General features: G+C 41.1%; 1 protein-coding gene across 11 annotated transcripts in view; it reads left to right on the top strand.

The window, feature by feature from the left end:
* The window catches only part of ANKRD44 (ankyrin repeat domain 44), a 134,381-nt gene that overhangs the window by 91,387 nt on the left and 17,291 nt on the right, over window positions 1-25,703 (top strand). For 4 of the 11 annotated variants that reach the window (XM_061376820.1, XM_061376762.1, XM_061376802.1 and 1 more), the window contains 9 exons: window positions 1,791-1,873; window positions 3,160-3,277; window positions 5,700-5,768; window positions 6,485-6,625; window positions 9,273-9,356; window positions 10,273-10,384; window positions 16,560-16,586; window positions 22,018-22,086; window positions 23,188-23,389. In XM_061376820.1, the coding sequence (XP_061232804.1) occupies window positions 1,791-1,873; window positions 3,160-3,277; window positions 5,700-5,768; window positions 6,485-6,625; window positions 9,273-9,356; window positions 10,273-10,384; window positions 16,560-16,586; window positions 22,018-22,086; window positions 23,188-23,389 (905 nt within the window). The remainder of the gene's footprint in view (window positions 1-1,790; window positions 1,874-3,159; window positions 3,278-5,699; window positions 5,769-6,484; window positions 6,626-9,272; window positions 9,357-10,272; window positions 10,385-16,559; window positions 16,587-22,017; window positions 22,087-23,187; window positions 23,390-25,703) is intronic. The other 7 variants (XM_061376844.1, XM_061376810.1, XM_061376836.1 and 4 more) reach the window with 5 other exon arrangements.

The following is a 25,703-nucleotide window of genomic DNA, read 5'->3' as shown; positions in this document are numbered from 1 at the left end:
GGGAAGGTGCTTTAAGTGATGGGAGGAACCAGTGTGAACAGCAGTACAGAAGTGTGACACTGGTTAGCAAACGTGCAGATAGTGATTTTGATGGAAACTGGCCAAATCATGTGCTGAGTGGAAATCTTGACCTAAAAGAAGAAAAATACTGCTTCAGGTAACTAGGTGGAGGAGGAGATAAATAGGTGCAGGAAGAAGCACAGAGATACAGAATGTCCAATGTTAGCTTAAATAAATGAATCCACAGCAGAAAAATGCAATCCGTTTATACAGATACAGCAGTTCGGTGGAACTTGTGCCGTTCCTTTCAAAGAATAGGCTGTCAGGTCATCTTTTAGTATATTTACTCTTAGATGTAGATTGCTGACACTAGCAAAATTAGAATCTGTACAGCACCACAAGTCACTCTGTAGTGTAGTGCAGCAGTGAGGAGGACACGTTTAGTGTGAAGACAGAGGAAAGATGAACCTGTGGGTTCTGGAAACCGTAAGTTTTTAAAGACGAGCCAAACGTAGTTAAATACATTTATGTATAAAGTGTTGCAGAGAGTAAAGTATCTTTATAAACACCCACCTTCTAAAGCTTTGTAAGCTATTGTGATTTACTGTGGGTCTTGCAGAAAGACAAGTTCCTTCATCTTTGGATCCCTATCTGACATCTTCTTCCATGAGGTGATCATACTCACCCATCCACCAGTTGTCTTCCAGAAGTGAAGGGCAGATATGAATCCATCTGCTATTGTTCAAGAGCTTGTCATTTGTCACAAATATATCTGCTGAAGCAGGCAGGAGATGCTAATCCTGTTGAGATAGTTGGTTTCAGAGGCTCTGTGTTTATGTGCACTTGGAGGGCTGCCGGTAGGATAGTATTTCTAGACTAACAAGATGCTTCTCACAAAACAATGCTAAATGACAGAAGCCAAGATGTCCAAACCCAAAAGTCTTCTGAGACTGTAAACAGTGGCGTGCTTAGGGACTGAACTGGGATCATTTGTTGATATTAATAACGGCTGCTGAGTGCTCAGCTTGTTTAAAAGCTGTGTGGTTGCCTGATAGAGATTTAGCCTAATGATAGGTGCCTACCTTTTTTTTACTGAGCATGTCTGCTGCGAGAAGTTGATGTTGTAATTGAAAAGAATCATGTGTTGAACAAGGGGGAAAAGTGAAAAGGAGTGTGAGGAGAGTAGCTGGAGCAAATAGGAAAATCAGATGTTTAGTTCTTAGGATGTGGGAAGAAAACTGTGTGTGTCATGGCAGCCTAAAGGAAAGTGTGAAGAAGAGCCTTCAGCTACCCTAACCCCAGGGGAGAGGGAGGGAAGTGGAGGCTTTGAAAACCCACACAAGAGTTATCTGAAGGATTTTAACTGCAGGAAAAATGGGTTTCAGAAAAAATACTAAGAAGATTTAGGCATTTACTTATACCTCAGAATGGCAGTTGCAGTATCCATGGTTGATGCAGAAATTTGTGCATCGCACACCAGGAAATTGACTCCAAGCAATATCTACTCTCTCGCTTCCTCCTTTACCTTGGCTTTTGCCTTGAATTTTAGAAACCTTCCTGCCACATTCTGTTCAAAACCTGAAGCCAAGATACTGCTGTATCAGAATATTTTTAACTCCCAAGAAGGCTGCTAAAAAAATACAGATAAAAATAAATGGCAGGAACCAAGGAAGAATCTTCCTTGAAAGGATAAAAACGGTTGCTTTTGAGGAAGGAGCTTTTCATGTGTCATGTCTGTGTGTAACCTGCATTGCCACACCACTGTGTAATGAGGCTGTTGTGCCTTTCAGGTGTGGGATCCACAACATGTTCCCTTTACACTTAGCAGCACTGAATGCTCACTCAGACTGCTGCAGGAAGTTGTTGTCATCGGGTAAGTAAATCCCACAGTGTCTCTGGAGCTCCAGTAATGTGTGTCTCTGCTGCTTGTGGCCCCTTTTCTATTCATTGTTGTGGATTGTTCAAATGAAAGACTTCCTGTGCTGCTGTGTTTGCCTGTGTGATGTGATGTAATGTAAGGGAGCAGGAGAGGCTTTCCTAATGGCATGCTGGTACTTCCTCCTATCCTGTATTGCTCATGCCCGAAATTCTTTTCTCCTGGCAGGTTTAGAGAGTTTATATTAATTCACCAGGAGGAGGGAGGAAATTGAGGACCCTTTTTCCAAACTGTGGGACTGTGTGATACTGCCTTGGTTTGGGTTCTTTTTCCCCGAGGAATAATTCAGGAAGTTATCTCCTTGGTTCTGCACTGTTGTGGGTATTTACATCTCACTGATGATGTATTCTAGATAGAGCTAATGTGTCTCTGAATTTGGACAGAGTAAAGAAGTTGGGCTGTCCAAAGCTCTGTGAACATGAGATGGGAAATGAGTGAAAAGTGTAGTGTTGAGAGAGCAGTTCTCGGGAAACAAGAGCCCAAAGCAGAAGAAGGAGCTTGCTGACGCAAGTGTTACAAAAGAGGCATCATCAGGTGCCAAATTCCAAATTCTTTCTTTCCAGGCAAGAGCTTGCATGAATTAAAAAATCACAAGGCAGATCATATGCTTTTTCTACAAAACTGCTTTGTTACTATACACCTAAAATCTCCTGCAATGACTTTTCCCTCTAAACTTGAGTCCTGTAGGATAAAGCATGGAAAATGGTAATTGCGTACCCATTCCATTAAACCTTGGTGTGTTTTGGCCTTGACCACTAGATCTGAAAGGAGAAGAAGCAGCTCTGGGTGACCAGATTTAATACTGCCAGGTTTATATCCTTTGGCCTTCTGCACCTTTGAATATCACCAAGTGCTCCTGGAAGGCTCTTTTCAGCCTGAAAACCACATGCAATAAAAATGCCCGCATTTCAAAATCTGACTCTGGTTTTTCCTCATTTCTTCATGTTTTCTGTCTTCATGTCCTGCTGTTGCAGTCCTCTTGATAAGTATCTGCCTCATAAATGCCTGTCACACTGTTTTAAACAGGGATGTGGCGAGGAGAGCTGATGTGGAAATAGATGCTCGTCGACTTTGCAGCTCTTTTTATAGAGCTGCCAAACTGGATGGAGCAGCTGCTCGCCGTTCCCCTGACAACCTCTTTCTGACTGTAGTTGCTTGTGTTCTGTTTCTTTCCCAACTAACTGATTTTTCTGTCTCTGCAATGTTTCTTGTGGTTTAACTAGGACAAAAGTATAGCATAGTGTCCTTGTTTAGTAATGAGCACGTGCTGTCTGCAGGCTTTGAAATAGACACCCCTGATAGTTTTGGAAGAACGTGCCTCCACGCTGCCGCTGCAGGAGGGTGAGTAAATGCCACTATAGCTGTTGTAAGTTATTTTGTGGCTTCGTTGCAGGTTTGGTGCCAGCCAACTTGACTGTGCCATCCACAGAGGAATTTATTGTGGCGCAAGGGAAGCAAAGCAGTCTGATGTCAAACTTGGGTCACTTGAGGCTGTCTTTTGCCACTGCCCTGATGTAGGGGCTGCTTGCAAAGTAAAGGAGGTGGTCTGATTCTGTCTACTGCAGAGAGCTGGGCAATTTGAAGCATGGCTTTCAGGCATAGGGTAAAACTCTTTCTTTTCATGGCCTTGGGAAGACTGCCTCAGCTTTAAATGGGGGTACTGCATAATAACCCAAGTCTGTCTTTTGACCACAACCATTGCTGAGGGCCAGCAGTCAGCAGGAAATCACCAGCACCTGGGACAGAGTGAGTAAGGAAGAGGAGCCGTAGCTCCTGGGGTGCTGCTGGTAGGGGAGTTATTCCCAGCATCCACCTTTGGACTGTGTCCTCTGAAAATGCAACAGTGCCCATCATATTGGAATCCTGGAGTCCAAACACAGCTCATCTCCCTCTTTCCCATTTTTCAGGTGCAATCTGAAAAGATACTAAAAGAAAATACAACAAACCAAAACAACAACAAAACCAACCCCAGAACAAGCAAACAACCCTCAACCTCCACACTGAAAAGGCAAAAGACTGTTGTTCTCTCAGAGTGATGCATTCCTGATAAGTGCTCGGAGGCCAGAAATGGCACCAAATGAAAAATGAAATGCATCAATTTCAGTTGTAAACGTAGCATCCAGTTAGTTTAAATATGTCCAAGTAATTGTCAGTGGAGTGCTGTGAAGTTAACCTAGCAAAAGGCCAGAGCATTTGGCAAGCATTGAGCTTTGACTCTTCTGTTGAGTACTTTATGGCTCAGTAAACAGCTGAAATGGAGCCTTGGCTAGAACCCAGCTTGGATTCTCTGTGGTTATAGCAAGCAGGAATGGTCATCCACAGCAAGCACTTGGCGCTCTTTCTGGAAGTTGGTTTTAGTTCTCAGTGAACCAAAACGAGTATCACAAAGTTTTTATTATTACAAAAAAAAATAATCAGTCCAAATACTGTTTCTATCATCCTCATGGTATTGCTCTTCTTGAAACCTCTCTGACATTAATAGCGGGGGTATGGCTGTTGCTTGGATGGAGATGATTATGGTATAGTTCAGTAAGGCTGCACCCAAAAGAATAAGAAAAACAACCTGGAAGTCTGAAAGAAAAGGAGAGGCTTTGTAAGAGGCAAAAGTGGCTCATGAAAATAAACCATATTTTCCAGTGGTTTACTGCAGTTGTCATCACTAACAAGTGTTTTTATTTTTAGTACATTGTGGTGAGTGTTCTGTAGCTATTTTATGCAATAGCAAATTAGAGTAGGGATGAATGTATGCCAACATACTGCGTACAGTCTTCTTTTTTTCCTGGAGCTGGACCTATAGAAAATGCATTAATTTTTTTCCTGACACATGCCTGTTACTCCAATTATATTAATGGGAGTTGCATGAGTACTAGGAAAAGAACATGCTTCAAAGGCCTGCTCATCTGATTGTGAGCACCAATGATTTATTGTCCCTGTGAATGACAGGGAACCTTGGAAAGTGCTGCACTTCTTTATGTCATTTTCTGGCTTGGAGTCATATATATATTTGCTTGCATTACAAAAGATGTGAGAGTTGAGCTGTTCTGTTTTCTATTAAAAATCACCTCACTTTAAAGATGAAGAAGCAGCTATATGTGGGGAAGTCCTTCAGCAGATAGAACAGAGTCCAAGTGATCCACTTATATAAATGCAATATTGATATGGCAATCACTTCAAATAGCTATGCCCCTTATTCAGCCAAGCGCTTAGAGATGTGCTTAGATCTGTCAGTAGTCAACGAATCATGTGAAAGAGTTACCCAACGAGGAACTCTTGTGATTAAATCTCACTAAGTAAACAGGATTTGAGCAAAGTGATTCCTGTTGACTGCTTTGCTGGAAGGGGGTGGAATTCGTTAAATGTCACCTCTTCATTATTGGACTGGCATTTTATGAGCTAGCAACAACTTTCTCCTAAAATTCTCTCATAAAATGCCAGTTCAGTGTGGGAAGCATTAGAGTACAGCTCCCATTGCAAACCTTCAAACACACTGAACTCACATCACATGTACTGTGCTCTATTTGGAAAACAAATTGGTTTTCGTCTGCAAAAGGGAAGTTAAAGGTTTTCTAGAAAAAAAAAAGAATTAGCTTTTCAAAGCTTCATGTTCTATTGGATTGAATTTCACATTGCATTTGGCTCTGCTTTGGTTTTGCATGGCAAATAATACAAAATAGAGGAACTTTCTCATTTTGAAGGCAGGGGGCAACACAGATGGTAAACTTCTGGTTTGTTCATGTTTTGTTTTCTTTCCTTCTCTTTCCAGTAATGTTGAATGTATAAAACTCTTGCAAAGCAGTGGAGCAGATTTTAATAAGAAGGACAAATGTGGGAGGTAAGTAAACGATGAAGCTTATTTTAAAAAGAAAGGAATCTAGAAGGCAGGGAAGAAAGACTTGCATCAGTCTGGAAATTGTATCTTCAATGAAAAACAGCGGTAAAATAAAGTAGGAGTTTGGCCTTCCTTGCAGAACTCTTGCTGCCACAGTTACATGCCAGACAGACAGGTGCAGACTTCATTAAATACATAAAAGCCATCACACTCTCTTGAGTTTTCTGGTTTAAAAATATCACAGGTTCATTTTTTTTCCTTATTGCTTCTCTCATTGCCTAAATTCTTGTGCTTGTGTGCCCAAGACAATACCTGGGTTACAATGGGAGGATTGCTGTGATTTGACATGCCTCCCTGAGGGCTTTTTTTTCTCCAATGAATTGTTGCTATGCCACCTAAAGAAGATGCTGAGAGGGACACCATGCTTTGCTCTGCCTCCCAACTGGAAGAAAGTAGCATGTATGCAGAGCAACAGCAGAGGCTGTCACTGGAAATAGGCTGTTTGCAAAGCACAGGTTGATGATGTGTATCCTATTAGGCTTCGTAGGAGCACCAAAATTTCCTGTTAACACAGCGTTTTGTTAAATTTCCATAACTTTGCATTTCATCACAGGAACACAAGGCACTGATATTAACTGCAATGCAGCAGTTAAGATTTCTTATTATCCCTGGTGGTGCATATTGGAATACAAGGTAACAAATTGTCACTTATGTTGCAGGACACCTTTGCACTATGCAGCTGCAAATTGTCATTTCCACTGTATTGAGACACTGGTGACAACAGGAGCCAATATTAATGAAACAGATGACTGGGGACGCACCCCTTTGCACTATGCTGCTGCTTCTGACATAGACCGAAAGTAAGGAAGCCTCTTTGTATTCCTTGTTTAAAGTGTGCTGCTAAAATAGAGTTATTCTATTCTCTTCATGATGCTATTTCACTTGAGCCAAAAAAATGATCCTTCTAGCAAAGGAATTTCCCTCAGATGTACGGATAGCTCCACACTGAGTTGCTCTGACTATACGCCAAATCCCCAGATGATGTGGCATTTCAGCTCAGTTACTTTTGCTGTAACCCACAGTTTTGGAGCCACAGTGTCCTACTGAACTATTTTGCACCACATTTTCTGTTTTCCTCTGTCTGGTTTCCTCATACGAGTAAGCTCAGAGAATTTTCTACATCTGCTTTGCAAGTCCCTCGGAAGGGATGGAGGAAGAGACAGCAGCAGAGGTTTTCCTAGGTGGGCTGCAGTGACAAATACATTTAGCCATTCTGACAGACTTTCTTGAAGGGTTGGGGTAGAACTACCCATCAGTCGGTCTCCACTCTCAGAGCTGCTAAAAATGCTCCCCCTGGCCAAACAGGTTGCTTTCAGAGACTTTAAAAAGAGAGAGGACTGGGGAATTTCCTTTGGCAGAATGCAGAGCTCTTCTTGTGAGAAAGGGGGAAAACAGCTGCAATGGTTAGAAATCCTGTGGTTAGTGACTGCAGTTCCTAATTTCCAGATACTGCATGTTTTGGCAATCTCATCCTTATACTCTATAAAGCAAGTTCAGTTATCCTGTTAGTTCTCTCTTAAAACTGTTAGTGGCCTGTGTTTATTGTAGGTTATCCCATGTTTCTCTCTCTCATTCGTCTAGACTTTAAGGTTTCTTGTGTAGTGAGGTCTGGTAAAAACACATCTGGCTCATTCCCAGCAGAATACCATCTCAAAGCCACCGAGGCTTCACAGGAAAACTCTGGCTTAACTTTACGGTAGACATTTGGATGCCATACCAGAGCCTTGGTAGCTTCTTCATCATTTGCTGTGATATAAAGAATGTCTTCCTTATCACCCTCAAACCTGAACAGTGCTGGAAAGAAGGCAGCAGGATCTTCAGAAGTCTGTGCTTGTCATTGCAATTAGAGTAGGCTTGTAGGAAGGCTTTCAGCACTGGCTGTTTCTAATTCTGTCTTGCTCAGGAGAGGTGTTACCTGGGATGTTGACAGTGGGGATTTGGTGTGTGGTTTTCAGCTTTTGGCTCTTTGTAGATGAAGTTCCTGCATTTAAACAAGCTCTTGGTTAACTTCAGGATATATCTACTTCCATAACTAATTAAAAGCAAAAGCTTGCTTTAGTCACATCCTGAACATTGTCAGGACTATGTGGCCTTTATTTGCCCTCATAGTCCAAACCTAAATTGAATCTGATGTCGTGATGCTGTCTTCTCATTAAATTTTCCAGTTTGAGATGCTCTGGAAGAAGTCTTGTTACACAGATGAAATGCTGTTTGCAGCCCCTGATTTTATAGGTCAGCATATCTTTTTTTTCCTGCTGAATGGCAAAAATTCCCAAGGTCAGGCAGTCTCAGCCCAAAGAATCTTCATAACTATTTAACTTTGGATGTGGGCAGGTATGAGCAAGAAGTTTTGGTGCAGGGAATCTTTTTCTGGGATGTCACACATCTGTAGTTAACTGAAAGCAACTGCAGGTAGGACTCCAGCATAGCACATGAGTGCTGTTTATGAGCTTACAATGTTAATATTCAGGGGAGTTATTTTATTAGAAATTAAGTTTTCTTGGAATCAGTGGACATCAGACAGACCCTGCGTTTGCAGAACAACCATTATTGCTAGCACCCACAGGAAGGATGTCAGATCTTGATATTACAAATGGGAAAATGCATAGTAAAGAAGTAATGTACTGTTGCGCATTGTGCAGAAGCCAGTCTGGAATTTGCATGTTATATGGATTGAAATTAGCAAACTGTCCTTCTACAAACCTTTCAAGCTACCAGTCCGTGATGACAGCAGTTGTAAGCACATTCTCTATTAGCTTTAGTGGCCAAGAAAGCTTACGGCTGTAAGATCACAAATTATAGTGTTCTGTGTGCCATCCATCCAGCTGGGAAGCAGACCTGCCAGAAGTAATCCAGGAGGGTGCAGGAGTATGAAGACACGCTGAGAAGACATTCTTTGACGAATCTGAAGAACCTCACCAGAAGATGCACACATTGTTTCCAAGATGATTCACAGAAAGTGAAGAACAGCCAGCAACCCAGCTGATGCAGAATCAAATAGGCCAATTCAGTAGCAGTGGTTAAAGTTTCTCTAAATCCTAAATGCTAGAGAACTAGGAGCTTACTGTAGGAAGAAGCAAACTTGGTAGTCTTGAGTTTCTCTCTGCAAAGGAAGCAAAATGCACAACATTGCTGTGGGAGAAACGGAAGGACTCTAGAAAGTGATGATCAAACTGTTTCTGATAGAGACCAGATTTCTTTCTTTTTTCATTCCTGGCATTGGTTTGCAGGTCAATAAACTAGCACACTGTAGTTGTCTCCATAGCTTGCAAAACGCATCAGCTGCAGACCCATGCAGTGCACTCATTTAATGTATGTAATTCTTGCTGTTGGCTGGAGGAGGCGAGCTCCTTGCAGAGGAGGTTGGGGATGGGTGGCAGACTGCATCAGAATCACTGGTTATGATACTTATGAAATAAGGTGCGTTTTTCTGTCCTCTGTGCTAAGAAGAAAGAATATTTTAGGTAACTCCCATGAAAATGCTGAAGAACTTGAAAGAGCCACTGAGATGAAGGAAAAAGAAGCTGCATTGTAAGTTTGGTGTCAGTAAAGCAGTTACACCTTATTTCTGGAGAATGCCGCTGCTTTGGGCTGCAGTTTCACACTCTGCTTTTGCTCATTCATTGCTCTGCTAAAGAATGCTTGGCTTTAGTGAAGGCTAATCTGAAGGAAAAAGCTCTACACTCTTCTCTGTGCACATAATACCTAACATTTCTGTTTCTGTGCTTGTTGCTGAAATGCCACTGAAAATGCACTGCCTCAGTAATTTCATAATTCATTATTATCATGCACTGCCTTATTTTAATGCTTCGTGTAGAGTATGTATGTTCATCTAGTTTTTGTTTTAAAAATCCCTTTTTTCATATGACAGCCTTACATTCACCACAAATTACAAGCTATGGAAGACAGAACTAATAACAAAGTGGTTTCATGATGATTATAAGAAAAAGTGGCAGGAACCTAAGGGATCCTTTGAAAAGCACATGATTTAAAACAAAATACAAAACCAAACAAGAGAAGAACATGTGTTTATGTACATATATGCCAGGAAATTAACCCAGTTAAGTCTATTTTTCAGCTGGCCATAGTGCATGTTTGGAGGCCAGTGGTTTGATACAGGTTTTTACATGAGTTGTAGCAGTTCTAGGCTGTGTCCACAATGGTAGAGTTGTGTAGTATTCTTTTGGCCTTTGTTATAGACAGTACTTTTTGTAATCTAGAGTACCTGCAAAACTGAGGTTGAAACTGTTTTTTATGAAGCTGATCCTCAAAGATGAGTGGGGTTTTTCTGTTTGAAATAATGGTGAACGTGAGGAGCTGTTGGTGAAAGGCAATCTGAGGTGCTGCTAGAATTAACTGCCAGTGTTCAGGGACACTCCTATCTGCAGTGAGGGACGAGTCTCTTAAATATTGTGAGCTCACATTTACACTAGTGAATTGTCCACAGGTGTCTGGAGTTCCTCCTACAAAATGATGCCAATCCATCCATCCAAGACAAAGAGGGGTACAACACCGTGCATTATGCTGCTGCATATGGGCACCGGCAGTGTTTGGAACTGGTGAGTGTTCAGGCAGTTTCAGAAGTCTCTTACCTGCTGATATACATGTGCCTATGCCAGTATTATGAACTTCCCTGACAGTTACTATTTGAGTTCTTTGGATATTCAGAAATCTGTAAAAACCATGTAATATGGTGCAGCAAACTCAAATATATGCAACCAGATGGATCTTAGAAACGTGTTCATCTCGATAATCCAGTCCTTGTTTAACAAGCTGGTGTTTAAATGTTTTCTTTGAGTGGAGTTTGTGTGCTCAAATTACTTTCAACTGTCATCAACATATTCCCAGTATATGTGTATGTGCTAGCAATAAGGGGTAGTTTCCAGTGCGTGGCAGCATGTGTGCCTTATTTACCTGACACATTATCCGACTTGCAAATTGAGAGTAAATAGCTTTTGTCAGATGTGTACCAGCAATGCCTTTTTACCCCTAGCGAAGCAATAGCAGCATTGATAGAGTTACTATAATCAAGATTAACCTTGTATGTAATGTAACTGGGTGTGGTTGTTGATTTTTAATATCCTGGACCTGAATGATTAGAAATTGCATCTCATAAGAAGCAAAATATTTTTATCCAAAAATTGGATTTGGGAGAGGCATAGTATGGATTTATAGAAGTTTGTGACTTGTAAAAAGAAGTGTCATGAAGATAGGTGTTAACTGATCTGCTTGATATACAGGGTGACCCAAAATTAGTGTGTCACATATAAATAGGCTTTAATTGCTTAAAAAATTAAGAGCTCTAATTAGAGTATTGTATAGATCTGCTTTAGTAAGAACACTGTGTGCTGGTTACTGTTCTATGTTCTTTGGTTTGTTCTTTCTTTGTTGAAGAGTCAAAGTTCTTAATTATTGAAAAGGAGCTCTGCACAGCACATGCTGCTTTTACACCACATGTACCAGCGCTGTCAGTTCCTGCCATTGCAGGAGAAATACTGCAGCTGGCCTACATCAGGGTTACAGCAGCTTGGAAACCTTGACCTGTAGTTATACCCTGGGTCAGAATGTCAGGTGGGATGTTAAACCTTTAGCTCCTGTCTGCAAGCATGTGTATTTAGGACACTTAAAATATCACTGCTCCTTTGTTGCTTGTGGCAGCAAATTTGGCCTTTCCTTGTTCAGAGCCTTCTACCTGAGCTGATCTCTTGTGGTTCTGCCCCGGGGGATGGAAGAGTCCTCTGCTAAACCTGCTGCCCATTTGGAACCATAGGAAAGGTTCTTGGTATTTGAAGGGTACATATATAGAGAGAGTAGCCTGCTTTCTGCTGTGTACAAGTCTACACTTGTATGGCTACAGCAGTCTGTATTGAAACCTTACTGATGTCTTACCACCAGATTCTTGCATGACTTGCATGAGCAGGGACCTCTGTAAAAGCATCTTCAGTAAGGAATTCTCTTTCAGCCTGTGTATCATGGTCCCTGTGTGCTGTGAGGCATGGAGCAGGCACAGAGCAAGGTCACCTCTCTTTTCTTTCACTTGTTGCTGTGCACATTGTCTGGCAACAGATCAGTTGCAGACAATGACCTGCTATCAAGTCCCAGTGTTGCTTAGGCTTGCCAGACAAAAGGAAGAGCTGGGAATGCAGTGCCTATCAGAGGTGTTGGGTTTTCTTTTAATTCTGGAGCATGAAATGCAAACTGTGGGCTAGAGACAGCTGTGCAGCAAGTGTTCTATATTTGGACAGAGAAATCCAATGTTTTTCCATGTCAGTCTCCTGTCTTTGTGACTACAGCTGCAGTATAGAAACCCAAGGTCAAGCATAATTTCCAGAGTTATAGTCATACAGCTCTTCTGTGTACAATGGTGAAAGAAAAGTGCTATGAATTTTAGCCTTTTGCATGCAAAGGAACACTATTGCAGACTAGGGTGTCTGCCTGAAAGGTTTGTGGCGACTGGGATTTTGCCATTGGTGTTTAGAGGCTGACAGACATCTCATTTTATCTCTGGAATACAAAAGCTAGATGTACCAGAAAGCATTTGTGCTCTGTCAACAGTAGGACAAGGACCCACCGTCTTTGCACTGACTGTCAGAAGAAGGTGATTCGGTTTTGTTCGTGTGAGCAGTTGTTCCCTAGCTCTAGTGAGTTACCAAGTCCTGAGTTTCATAACTTTGTATCTGTTAATGGTGACTAATTGATATAGACACCATCTTTACGCTGATCTCTTTGCATTGCTTGGATTAAGGATGGCAAAAGGGTCAAGACCGAAGTCTTCAGTAGCTGAAAAGTGATTGTGCTTTTGGTATGAAATGGAAAGAATCCTCCTACCTAAATTTATCACCTATTCCAACATGAGACTCCCAGGTGTTAAGCTAAGTGTTGATTCTGCCTTCATCTGATAAAGCAGTGTCATTGATAGACATCACAATCCTGTAATGCAATCAGATTGGTTTTGACAGGGTTATGGTTATTCATGGCTCTTTGAAGGCTCTGTCTAAAAGCTGCAGTAAGTATTCATCTGATGCAGATGGAAGGGAGCCTCACTGACTTGTGAGGCTGACTGGTGGCTTGGTCACAGTTTGTTGTGCTCTCTGTAGGGGACCTATGATAAGGACTTTGCCATGAACCATGATCTGTATTTCTGGTGGCTATTAACCGCAGTACTTCAACTGCTTTAGTTATTCATATTTGAGTGAAGAATTCAGTAAGGCTTAATTGCTTCTAGGTGTGACTTTTAAATTGATATCTGTCATAAAAGTGCTGACTTTGAAACACGAATCTCCATCACAGGAATTCTAACATACAGAATGCTCCTAAAATATTTCCAGTCCCTTCCATCCTGAAGAGGATTTTCAGGCAGGATTACTGAAATAAAAGCATTATTTTTCAGTGCCAAAATCACTGTTATTTTACTGATCTATCCCTTGGATAAATATTATTGATAGCTCATAGGTGAAAATATCTAGGAATTATCTTCCCTAGAACAAGACAGTTCTTTATGGGCATAAAGCTGTTAGAGGAAAGGGGGTCATATAAAATACCAGGTTTTAATTCTGATCAAAGCTAAGGCAAAGCGGGTGCAACAATAATTCTGATTTTGTGAATAATGGTTACTAGTATTTCTCTACATGCACAACACTGTACTTAAGCAAAATGTCAGGGAATTATTTCCGTGTTCCAGAATATGTCAAGTTTATCAAAGACCTGATAACATTAATTTTGCTTCCTCTCTTTCCCCTGCTTTTTTAGAAGAGGTGTTTAAAATAGTTTACTTCTAAATAAATGCTCACTTAAGAAAGTCTGCAGAAGAGGATGCAGGATCCAGTGGAGTTTCCTTTGCTGAGGGATTTGATCTGTGCTGTAAGCAGCACAGCTTCTCAGCATGACAAGATACCTACGTGTTTCAGGGTAGTTTAGGAAAGGCTGGTTTATCTACCATATAATATATATTTTCATTTTTTGACTTGTGTGTTTACTGTGAGCCCAGTACCTTGGCTGGAATTTAGCTATACTTCTTGGGAAGAGGAGAGGTCTTAGGAGAAATAAGCATAAAGAGTGAAAAGGTCACATCCTTTGACCCAAACAAATAAAATCTGTGTTTGTGTGTTCAACCACAGAGCTCGATGACAGACTCCTTTTTGCTGGAGGACCTTTAGGTTGCCTGGGGTGTTAGTGGGGTTGTTGCACTGCAGTGAATGACGTGATGTTGCTAAAAATAGATGAGTGGAAGCAGATCCTGGAAATCTTTCTCCATCTGTAAGGAGCCATTCATGAAGGCTCAATGGTGGGCATGTGTGCTCACAAGCAACTGAAACTCCCATCTGCTTCCCTGCCTCTAAAAATAACCGCACATTTGGTTAGCATAGCACTGACTTCTTCAGTGTTGGGTAGTCAGGGATATTGGTCATGATTGCTAGCTGGTGCTTTAGAGCTGATCACATCACCAAGCTACTTTGAAAGCAATAAAATTATGGTGGGTTTTTTCATTGAAGTGATCTCTTATCACAAAATCCTTATTGGTGCGAACAGAGTGAAACTGAAATTGTAATTTCACACTAAAGTTCCGTCTGGAGAGCCAGTCAAGCACTTTGTGCTGGCAGAAATAGGTTTCTGTGCAGTGTTAGGGCAAACAGAATGAAATGCCTGTCTCCTGGAGTGAATTCTCTTCTCTGACTGTAAGAGTCAGTGATTATTCTTTTCTTTTACTCTGCTCTTTATTCAAACAGCAAATGAAATTCACTCCTTGGCTAATAGAAGTCAAATTAGCCCATGGGCTAATTCATTAGAAGCTGGGAGGAGGCGTGGTTTCACTGACGACCTTGTCCAAAAGGAAAGGCAGATTTCAGTCTGCTTGCCTGAAACACGGTGATTTGCACATCTGTGTGTGACAGGGAGAAGGGGCAGAGGGAGATTTCTTGCTAGCAGAAGGCTGCTTTGGTTGTGACATGGAGGAAGAGGCTGGGTTTGAAGAGAAGGAAAACACCTTTTATTAGACTGGCTGCTACCACGGGAAAATAGTTAAACTGTGCCTTCAAAGCACTTGGTTCTTTAGCCTGGGGAGGAACTGAAATCACAGACCCCATAAATCTGATGTGGCTGCTACTAATTATATATGTCTCTTACCAGTAAGAATTTGTTCATTCATCCATCTGTGAGCAGGACAGTGGTAATCAGTGATGAGTGGATCACAAGTGTGGTTGGGATAGGTGTTAAAAAGCCTTTAGCCACGTAGGGATCTGGCTCAGATGTTTGTCCAAGTGGCAGTCCCTAGACCTCCTTCTGATGCAAATCTCTTTATTCTGGGGATACATTCTGGGTTTTCTCCTCCATAAATACCTGTCCATCCCCACGACCAACATCCTGTATCTTAAAGGGAGTGTTTTGTTTGAAACAAGTGGTGATAGTGTTTCATGCAGTGAATGACTTTGTACCTATAAGAGCTTTTCCCACGTGGAAGCTCCTTTGTTAGTGGAGAAGTGCAAGGTCATTAACTCGAGTGGTTCTAAAAAGGAAAAGAGCTTAGGAACTTAATGCTTGAAAATAACTTTAATAAACCTAATTTGTCTTTTAGTCCTAGAACCCCCCAAATCATGATAGACTGATTTAATGACTTGAGTTTCAATGTCAGCATTACTGCCAGATATACCCACTAGTTAAACTATCAGTAGGAGCCTATATATGCTAGGTATGGTGATATATGTTAGCTTATAGCAGTGCATTTTGGCTTAGAGTTTGTGTTTTGGAAACTAGATAATATTGAACCTAAGAACATTTTCTAGACATCTAATGGTGCTTTGTGAAGTGAATGAGTGCAGGAATTTACCATTTGCTCTGGCACCCTGCTGGCACTTTGGCTTGTAGGGTAGGAGTATTGCCTGGCATCTCGGAGGTTTATTTTGTCTCTCTGACAGATTTGGTCTTTATTTTTTAGTTTATGTATTTATTTTCCTGGGGTGAAAAAGCAAGGCTCTTCTATCTGCTGTCTTCTGACAGAATAACAAGGCCATTGCAGAACTGCAGGAGACATTTTTCCTCCAGTTTGGAAGAAGTCATGGACTTCTGCTGTTGCCTTAGATACTTGTCTGTGTATCTGTGTGTATGGTGTTTAAATGTAAATGTGTGAAGATTATCTGACTCTCAAATCTACTGAATCAAATGAAAAGGGCATTTGTTGATGGCATATGGCATTGCATTAGACTGTGCAGCTCAGAAAGAGCTGTGGGCACTGGGATTTTAGAGGTGTAATCAGGCATATTTATACAAGGCAAGATGTTTGCTTGCATGAACAGACTTTCAGAAAGAAACTGTCAGTGGTTGGTTGGTATTTGAGGGTTACAAAGCAACCTAACTTCATCAGGCAAGGTCTCCCACAGTGTGTGTATTTTGTGTCTGTATTTCGTCAATTGAGTAGATTGATCTTAAGCATTCTTACTATTTTCCTCTTTCCCCTCCTCCCTTAAGAAGGAACAGAACTGGTATCTATCCACAGTGGCTGTCTGCAGTAGGCAGTAGTCTCATTGCTTCAGGTGTATTCTATCGATAGGTACAGATGGGTGCACAGAGGATCAGGTGTTGGTTTAGGGTTCTGTTCGTGCAGTGCTAGTAATGCAGTTTATTGGACAGGAAAAACAAATCAATGCAAAAAAAACAACAACAACCCTAGAAACACTTGCAGATTACCATTATTCTTAAATACTTCTGTCTTTAATTGTTCTAATTGACATTTTTAATTAGATTGGAAGCAAAACTCCATTGGATATAGTGAGTAAATGAAAAATGATTGCATGTTGTGTGTTTTCATTTTTCTTTGAACTTTGTAGTATTTCACAATCCTTGCATTCACTCTGATAAAGCCTGAGGAAGAAGAATCGCAACTCTTTACTAGCATGCCATGTACTTCAAGCAACTGCATGTGTGCTGCTCCTACTTCCGTTGGAATTCCTTCTTGCTGTTGCTCACAGGCTTAAGCTTTGCTAGAAAGTCTGTTGCTTTCCCTCAGTCAGTCTTAGGAGTGTGAGTCAAGTGCACGTACCTGAGTGGCATGACACTTGTCTGGATGTTAAAGTAACTCTGCGTTTGGTGATGTGAAATGGAACCAACACTTGTGTGTCTTCTGGAAGTCTGTGGCCAGTTTCAAAGTGGCTCAGAGAAGAGATGTAAATTACACGTCTTCAAGTGAGTCTAAATTTAAAAGGCACTTGTGTGTAGAGGCACAAATGAGAGGAGAGTAGCAGAAATACCATTTACAGGCACGTTTTAAGAATTGGCTGTCACTGTATTTCACCAGTGCCCAAATTTTCTAGCTGAAGAGGAAATTTCTTAAGGGTAATAATTTCTCAAAAGCCTTCCTGTATCCTTTACACAACTGTATGAGAACTTACAAAAGCTTCAATGGAGGGTCCTTAAACCAACGAAGCTTTGCAGAACCTCAGAGGTAGACTTTCTGGCCAGAAAGAAACATGATTTGAGTGTAAAAGCTCCAGGTTCAAATCTCTGCTCTGACTGACAAAGAAATTGGACTTGCACATCCCAGGAAGTGACCATCACATTATGCGGGCTGGTACTGGGTAGGATCTCTTGCTCTCATTTGGAGCTGTCGTGCTTTGTGTAAATACTCATTGGGTGAGAATCTCCTGTGTAACCCACTGAGTATGGCACTCATATGGCTTAATATGAAATGATTTTGTATGAATTGGAAGAGCTCCAACAGAAGATTAGCGTCCTGCGAGAGAACAGCCAGTGGCCTGGAGGTCTGCTGGAATTTTGAGGTTTAGATATGTTTAAAAACTCAAACAGTGTTCTCTTACATGCCAGGTAAGTGTCCTGCATAGTGGTGACTGTTCTGGTAGGGTATTGGGTATTTATACTTTGTACTGGAAGAGCTGCATGGAACAACTAACAGATTTCTTCAGAGGCAGTGAAACTTCTCTTGCTTATGTTAACTTCACCCATAATCTACACATGAGTGAATTGATGTAAACACTGGTTAATCTGATTTTTAAAGCCTGATTTTAGGAAAACATATCAGACACTAGGTGAAAGATGTGTATTGGTGTTAACCTCATCAAATTAAAGTAGTGTGATCATTTGTATTTACAAATATGGGAGAGCATTTATAGGATTGCTTGTCCCCACGAGGATATGTTTGTACCACTTCATCTTTGGATCATTCAGTCAAGACTAATTCTGAGATTTAAAACTGTGCTTCCCTGGTATAAAGTACTACAAAGGTTAATTCTATTACTGTTTTCTGTCTCATCTGAAACAACTGATGGGAATCTCCAGTCTTGTGCTTGCTACTTGCTGGAAAAGCCTTTATTTAAAAGAAGCTGCTGCTGGTATGTTTTTCCCCAGCAGAGACAATGATCTGTGGCAATTCGTTAAGGAAGATGAGACTTAAAGTGACATCCTGCCTGATGTATTTGTGTTCAGTTCTGAAAGGGACATTAAAAATTGTTACAAATCCCCACTTCTGAATGACCTTGTGATAAGCTACATTGCTATGCAATTATTGCAGATGAGCAATGCCCAACTACTTTTTTTGTCTTAATTGCCTTTGGATCAGCTCTTTGCATGTGTGAAAATCTCTGAATGCTGTTTGCTTAATGACCTTTCAGAGTAAAGGCCACTTACAGGTTATACACATGTAATCTAGTGTTTTGACATTTTACAGTGAGTATTAACAGCACCAGAGAATTTCATTAACAGTGCAGAAGTATGGAATGTAGAAATTATTGCCTTACTAACATGGTAAAACACTCATTTTTGCTTCAGTGGTAGTTAGATCAAACCTTTGACATAACTACCAGCAATGCACTTAAATGGCTGTGCCTCACGATATGGCTGCATGATGGCTTGTACAGAATCACATGTTGCGCTCTCTCTTAGGATTTCTGATAGCACCGAGTGTTAGTGTCTGTGGTTTGAAGTATCCTGACTCATTAACTGTCATATGAGTCGAAAGAAATGGGGGGGAGGTGGTGAGGAAGCAGACACCATATCCTGCTATATGATCCTTTATTGTAACTGTAGAATAAAAGCAAGCAATATATCCTCTTATGCCTGTAAATACCCTTACTGTACAAATACAGTTGTGGTAGCTGTAAAAGTTATTGATCTTCATGCAGAGCTGGGGGAGAGAAGACAGATCATAATAGCAGCCTTGTAGTGCTATTAGTTTGTAACAATAGAAGTGAGTAATTGACGTGTTTTATCTGAACTTTGTCTGCATCTCACTCCCAAAGCATTCAAGCTCCTCTTTCTGAGTGTGAAGAAGACTTTACAGAATAATTACATATAGCATTAAATAACACTGTTATGGGAAGTGAAGGGGGCATGCTGGGAATTTCCCAGAGCAGAGAGGAAGAGTATCCTTACCTTTAAAAAGGTTATAACCTAGTGAGAAGGAGGAGTGGCCACCAATTTCACTTGCAGTGCCTCTACACAGTTCTAACATCCACTTAAAATCTGCGGGCAACCAATATGTAGAAATGTAATCATCTAAAAGACACAATGTGTGGCACTAGAACTTGCCAATGAGAGATGCTGGGACATTCTTCAGACAATATACCGTTAGGAATTCATGCTTATTTGCTTGTCTTCACTGAAATGCATTGGCCAGCTTCTAGCCAGCAGGTGCGTATTGCAGCATAGCAGACATGCTTGGCTTGCTCTGCAGGGTCTGTGGATTTAAGCTTCCATGGCTGTCAGGGCAAAATGGTTTTGAGCAGTAAATTCCCCTTTGTAAAACCAGATGCAACTGTGGATAGCTTCTTACTCTTAAGATGGAAGCGTTATGGAGCTAGAGCCCCCCCCAAGGACACACTGTTCTATGTGTTCTTATAACAAGTATATTTAATGAACTATAATCACATTCTTAAAATCATAGAAACACTTATGAAATTGAAGAGCTGCTTGGTAACTTGGACCTGGTACTTTTTGTCTCTTTGCGCATGATGTTTATGCTTCAGATGTCTTAGTTCTGATCATTATGAAGCAGTGCTTGATAAGGTATAATGAAAAATCATGAGTGCTGTGTCTTTAATCTTCCTTTTCTTGCTCTCCTTTATAATTTCCCTTCCTGTGCTGCATGGCTGTATATCTGAGAGCTACTGGCTTTACCATGAAATTCTTGTTTACGCTTGACTTTCTGATGGAGACATTCAGCCTTATGACTAATAAGCTCATTAAGCCTCATCTGCATCAGCCTAAGCTGCTTTAACTCTAAGCCATGGAGATGCCTTTTGTGAGGGACTCTCCAATCCCACAAGTCGTTCCTTTAGAACCTTAATTTTGTCAATTTTGTGTGTGTTTTTTTCATCTGTTCAAAAGGCAATTACGTGCCTTGTTCCAGGAGACTTTTGGAGCCTTCTGACAGGTTTAGGGAAGTATTCCTTTGGTAAGATTTTGATCCTGGAATTTCAGCAGATGATGATAAATGCAATTAACAGTGATTAAATTAGATTGCTGTGCTGGCCTTACAGACTTGGAGGAAAGGCCAGGGTTAGGCAGGCAAAGGAACAGGCTCAGTGATTGGGTTTGTTTGGTGGGATTTTGTTCTAGTTTGTTTACTCACTAGAGAAAATCAGAGCTGGCCACTGCTCCATCCTGTTTATAGCTATCTTATATAAGAGAAGAACAACATTTTAAACTGGAGGTGGCTCCACATGGTAAGACCAAATGTGTTTCCTAACTCTGCCCCAAACCTACTGGAAAAAAGAGTGTGGGTCTTGGTTTCTTGGTTTTGTTTTGGCTTTTTTTTCCCTTTAGCTGCAGGGAGTGTTAAAATTCATATTACCTCTTAATGCATGCACCCACTTGCTTATGAGTGCTATTTGCATCAGCACGCATTTCGTTCTCAGTCCTGACATTTTACAAGGCACAAAATACACAAACAAGTGAAATTACTGCTTAATTTTCTAGTTTTTCCGTAGGATTTGAATTAGAGTCCTTATTTCTGACACTTTATGCATTATTAATGCTAGCTTGTATTCCAGTTTGATTTTTCTGATAAATTAATCCTTGATACAGGCCTACTAAAGACTTAATTTGTTACAGCAAGAGTTCAGGCATACATCAGAGATTAGGATACGCCATCATCTTGCAGCGTAGGCAAACCTACCATAGGCTTTCACTGGTCTCTTTGGAGAGTCTTCCATGTTGTCATACCCTCGAATTGACCAGATTGTCACAAAAACTTCCCTTCCTCTGCTTCAGTCTTTCCATTAATTCCTTGCTCTGTCAAACAAATCCAAAACAAAAAAATCAAAGCTTGTGTGAAAAGTTGACTTGTAACCTTCTAAACATGACAATGCAGTTCTAGTTACCTGTCAAGCTTTGCTTTCCTTTTTACAGTCTCATATTACTAGTTTTCTGTGAAATGCTCATTTCCAGCCACAAAGGTATTTGGAGACTAACTCTTTGAGTAGTTATTAAGTAAAAGGCCACGCACCTGAGCAGTGCTGCTCAGCAAATGTTGAATTGTCAATACTGTGTGTGATTTTCTTTGCAGCCTCAATTGGGTAAGTTGTCAGGGTTCATGTGCTATTGTGAAGTGGTACTGACCCATAGTTCCTCCTTCTAGATGGATAGAAATTCAAGCTTAAAATGATTTTTAAGACTTAAAATACTTTGGGGCCCCTGAAATTAAGAGGAACATACAAAAGTGCAATGCATATTATAGATAAATGTAAGAGTTCAGGGTTGTGTTGTGTTTTGTAAGGCAGGTTCTACTTTGATAAGTTATAAAAATGACTGAATGTCTCGCAGCACAGTTATAATTATTCCTTAATGCTAATTATGCATCAGAATTATCCTAAACACTGTATCAAACATGGCTTGCATCTGCAGTACCAACATAACCATGAAACTGCGTGCTCCCCAATGTAAGCTACTCCACTCATCAGGCCTTTTGAGGGTTCCTTTCTCACCTCAGCAGGCTCAGTGATTTCAGGAAGACTAACGAATATGGATAAGGATGTTCATGACCAGTTTCATACTTTATTCTGTGGGGAACAACTTGAAAAACACCTCACAGCAAAGGTAGTGAAGTATTTATTCCTCACAGTCCTTCAGTACTCAGTGCAGACATCTGGGACAAAGGTATACCTTTGTCTGCTGGTTTATAGCCAAAAGAATTCATCCTGCCTCGTGTGAAGATGTTTTAAGACTGTCATTTTTATTTTTCCCCCAGCTCCTGGAAAAAACCAACATGTTTGAGGAATCTGATTCTGCAGCTACAAAAAGCCCTTTGCATTTAGCTGTAAGTATGGGACTTGGGTGAAGTGCTTGATCAGCATCCACTAGAATGATTCCTTAATCTCTGTCTTTGAAGCAAGTTTAATCATAGACTTGTTTTGAAGCTGGGAAAGGATGTAGGTTTAGATGTAACAAACACGGGTTGTGGGCTGGAATCGTTAATTATATCTTCGGCAGTTGAAGCTCTTGGTTTGGTTCTTACTGATTGTGATACCTGGGTAAGAAGACAAGACACTGAAATTAAACTGAATGGAAGGTTGCAACTTTTATTTATAAGTAGTTTATAAAGTTGGGGCCAGAGGTTGAGCCTGTGGTTCTGATCATGGATCTGATGTTCTGGAGATGCGCAGAGTACAAAACACTGTCTGGTACACAGCCAGGTGCAGGGGGAACTGTCAGTTTCATTACTGAGTCTGTCAGTAATGAAAGCAGGGCAGTCCCTACAAAGCTGAATGAAGCATTTCCAGTTTCTGGGACTATCCGCTGGGTTTCTACAACGTCACCTGTGTTCATGCTGTTGGCCCACATGAGGCTGTAGGTCTGGAAGTGCATCTACTTGTCCACTGTAGCTGTTCTACCAAATGATCCTACCGGCAGAAATAATCCATGAAGCATCAGCTGTAACCAGCAGGTCAAGTTTGTGTTTGTATTTGCACAAAAATCTGGATTGAGAATTGCTTTTGTTTAGTTGGAGACCAGCAGCTATGTTGAAGTTAGCACGCAGTTAGGTGATGATCCATGCGACCTCTGCCCAGCATCACTCTAGTGAATCTGACTTTGAAAGCAAACATTTGCCTGAAAGATACTGTAGAATGTGGAAAATGAACTGTTGGTTCACCTGTGCCCAATTGGCAAATTATTGCCCTGAAGTTCCTCATATTGGGTTGTATTAGGTTAGAGCGATTTCCTTCCCTAAACACAAGGAATTACTTAGTTTCTTGGCTGTAATCCTTTCAAGTCAAAGAGAGTCATAAGGAATTGAGAAAACTCTAATTTCTGCTGTGTTCAGGAGGCTGTGACAGTGATGGATTTTATTCTCATTTTACATGAAAGTCCTTGAAAGACAAGAGTTGTGTTCTTTACGTGACACATTTTATACTTCTAGGCCTATAATGGTCATCATCAAGCCTTGGAGGTACTCCTCCAGTCTCTAGTGGATCTGGATATTAAGGATGAGAAGGGACGCACTGCTTTGGACCTGGCTGCATTTAGGGGACATGCAGAGTGTGTGGAAGCTCTCATCAGCCAGGGTGCTTCTGTCATTGTAAAAGACAATGTCACCAAAAGGACCCCTCTCCATGCCTCAGGTGAGTATGATCTTATGTTACACTTGCAGTATAAACTCTGCAACACAGAAGCAGTTACCTTTACCTACCTACTATTCCTGCACACATTTCTTCTAACCACAAGGAGATTTTGACACGTACTGAGGACTGCTGCTTGTTTGATGCGGGGATCCTACATTTAACCTTTTATCTTTCATTTCCTTGTTTTCTTCTTCCCTCTGTCGCTGAGGTTCAGTCTCCGCTCACACAGCATCCTGTATTTTTCCACACCACTACTGCTCTGCCCTTACATGCTTGCCTCTGCTTTACTTCACCCCTCTATTACCACCTGCTCCTTTAAGATGTGTGATGTTTCTCCTATGACACCTTCTTTTAATGGTTCCTTGGCCACAAAACCAGGGGAAGAGAGAACACTTGCCTCACTGCTTCTCCTGGGGAAGACAGGTTGAAAGTACAGGTAGACTCTGACTGCTGATAAAATTATCCTGGTGTCCAAAGCTTTCACCCTTTTGCAGAGGCAACATAACAGAAATAAGCTCCCTTTCAGGCATTATCCTTCTCCTGAGCTAGCTTGTGTACTTGCTCTTGCTGGGAGTCTGCTCCACTGCTCGTGTGTTGAGTGTTAATAATGCAGCGTGCCTGATTAACTGGAGAATGTGGAATTGGCCATTTATTTAAAGGTTATTATTTAATAGGTACCTGACAGGTAAATACGCAGGGGTGCCAAAGGGAACCTTGCTCCTCTGGCTGTTCATCGAGGGGCTCAGTGCAGCATAGCAGTGACCTCTAGTGGGAAGTAACATTAATACTTCATTGGACAACATTTTCAGGGCAAATTAATTTGGCCAGTTAAGACAGGATTAATTGACTTTCTGTTTATCTTTTAGTCTTGTTTGTATTAAAATGCATATACACAGAATCATAGAATCGCAGGATGGTTTGGGTTGAAGGGACCTTAAAGCTCATCCAGTCCCAACCCCCTGCCACAAGTAGGGACACCTTCCACTAGACCAGGTTGCTCCAAGCCCTGTCCAGCCTGGCCTTGAACACTGCCAGGAATGGGTCATGATGATGAACAAAGCGTGGCTTTGTCTGGTACATTAGCACTATAGCAGTGGTTCTGAATTGTTTAGACAACTGGTTACAGTGACATAGGTTTCTTGTCATGGCTGAGTTGTGAGGGTTCTGTAATACTGAAAAAAGTAAATGATACCAAAGTTATTTGTTACCACTAGGTTTTTTAGCAGCTCTGACTTAAGATATAACTTTGTTGAATAAATCTTTTGAATAAGATTCAGTAGATTTGTTCAACAGAAGGTGATATTTTAATACGCACATTTCTTACCTTCATGCAAATTCTGATTGTGGGTTGGTTTTTTCCTAACATTTTAATTGCCTCTATCACTATGCTATGAGTGCCTTCTATGTAAAAGCAGTAGGAAGATGCCCCATAGACTTTTCTGGTCTGATAATTTTCCTCCTCAGATTAAAAACAACCCAGGGACAGAAGGAAAATGTTCTTGAAATGTGCAGTGAAGCAAATTAAGTTAGGTGGGTAACAAAACAAAAGGCAAGGGAATTCTGCTCATGGGAATGACAGACTGACAAGGGACCATGTGCCTTAAGCAGACAGAAAAACACTGCACAGGCAGGTTGAATGAACTCCTAGCAAAGGAAATTTGTCATTAATTTGGAGGTCTTCAAATGTGAGGTAAGTGCACTTTGGGTTAATATCCATTAAGATGTAAGTTTAGAAGCTTCCATTCAAGAGCTATGCAGAGTTCTGTGGAAATTAACTCTGGAGTAAAGCTCCTATGACCAGCTACTCCATAAGCCACTTGCAACTGATGGGTTTTATTATGCCGTTTCACAACACTATGTTGTGTTTAGGAACAAAGAGTGATACCACTCTGCGTGCTGCCACTGCAGCTTTCAGCGGCTTTAATTTACAGTGCAAGAGGTAAATTGGGATATTTTGATATCTCAGAGGGCATTCCTGTGGAATAAATCCCTTGCACATTTGCACACTTGCACACACGATTCTATGACTCTATGAATACCAGTGCAATGCAGTGCACTGGGAAGAGCCAAGGTGGCAAGTGTGCCCGTCCCCTGCAACACATTTGCCTTCATTCCTTCTAATTACACAACGCAATGGCAGTTAGGGCGGCCTGAGGTGGTGGATTGGATTACAGGATTCTGCAGAGCTCCATTCAGTGAGGGGATTTGTAACAGTAGAGAAATCACCTAATGAAGTAGTTATTTTTTCTGCCTAGCCCCCTGAGGACACAGACTGCCTCTGACCTCATCATATGGAGAATTTCCTTAGCCTAAA

This window comes from Neopsephotus bourkii, unplaced genomic scaffold, assembly GCF_033783945.1.
Source record: "Neopsephotus bourkii isolate Nb327-2 ecotype Australia unplaced genomic scaffold, CSIRO-AGI_Nbou_v1 NB_196, whole genome shotgun sequence".
Lineage (NCBI taxonomy): Eukaryota > Metazoa > Chordata > Aves > Psittaciformes > Psittacidae > Neopsephotus > Neopsephotus bourkii.
The sequence above is the reverse complement of the archived record's forward strand: the minus strand, read 5'-3'. Positions and strand labels throughout refer to the sequence as shown.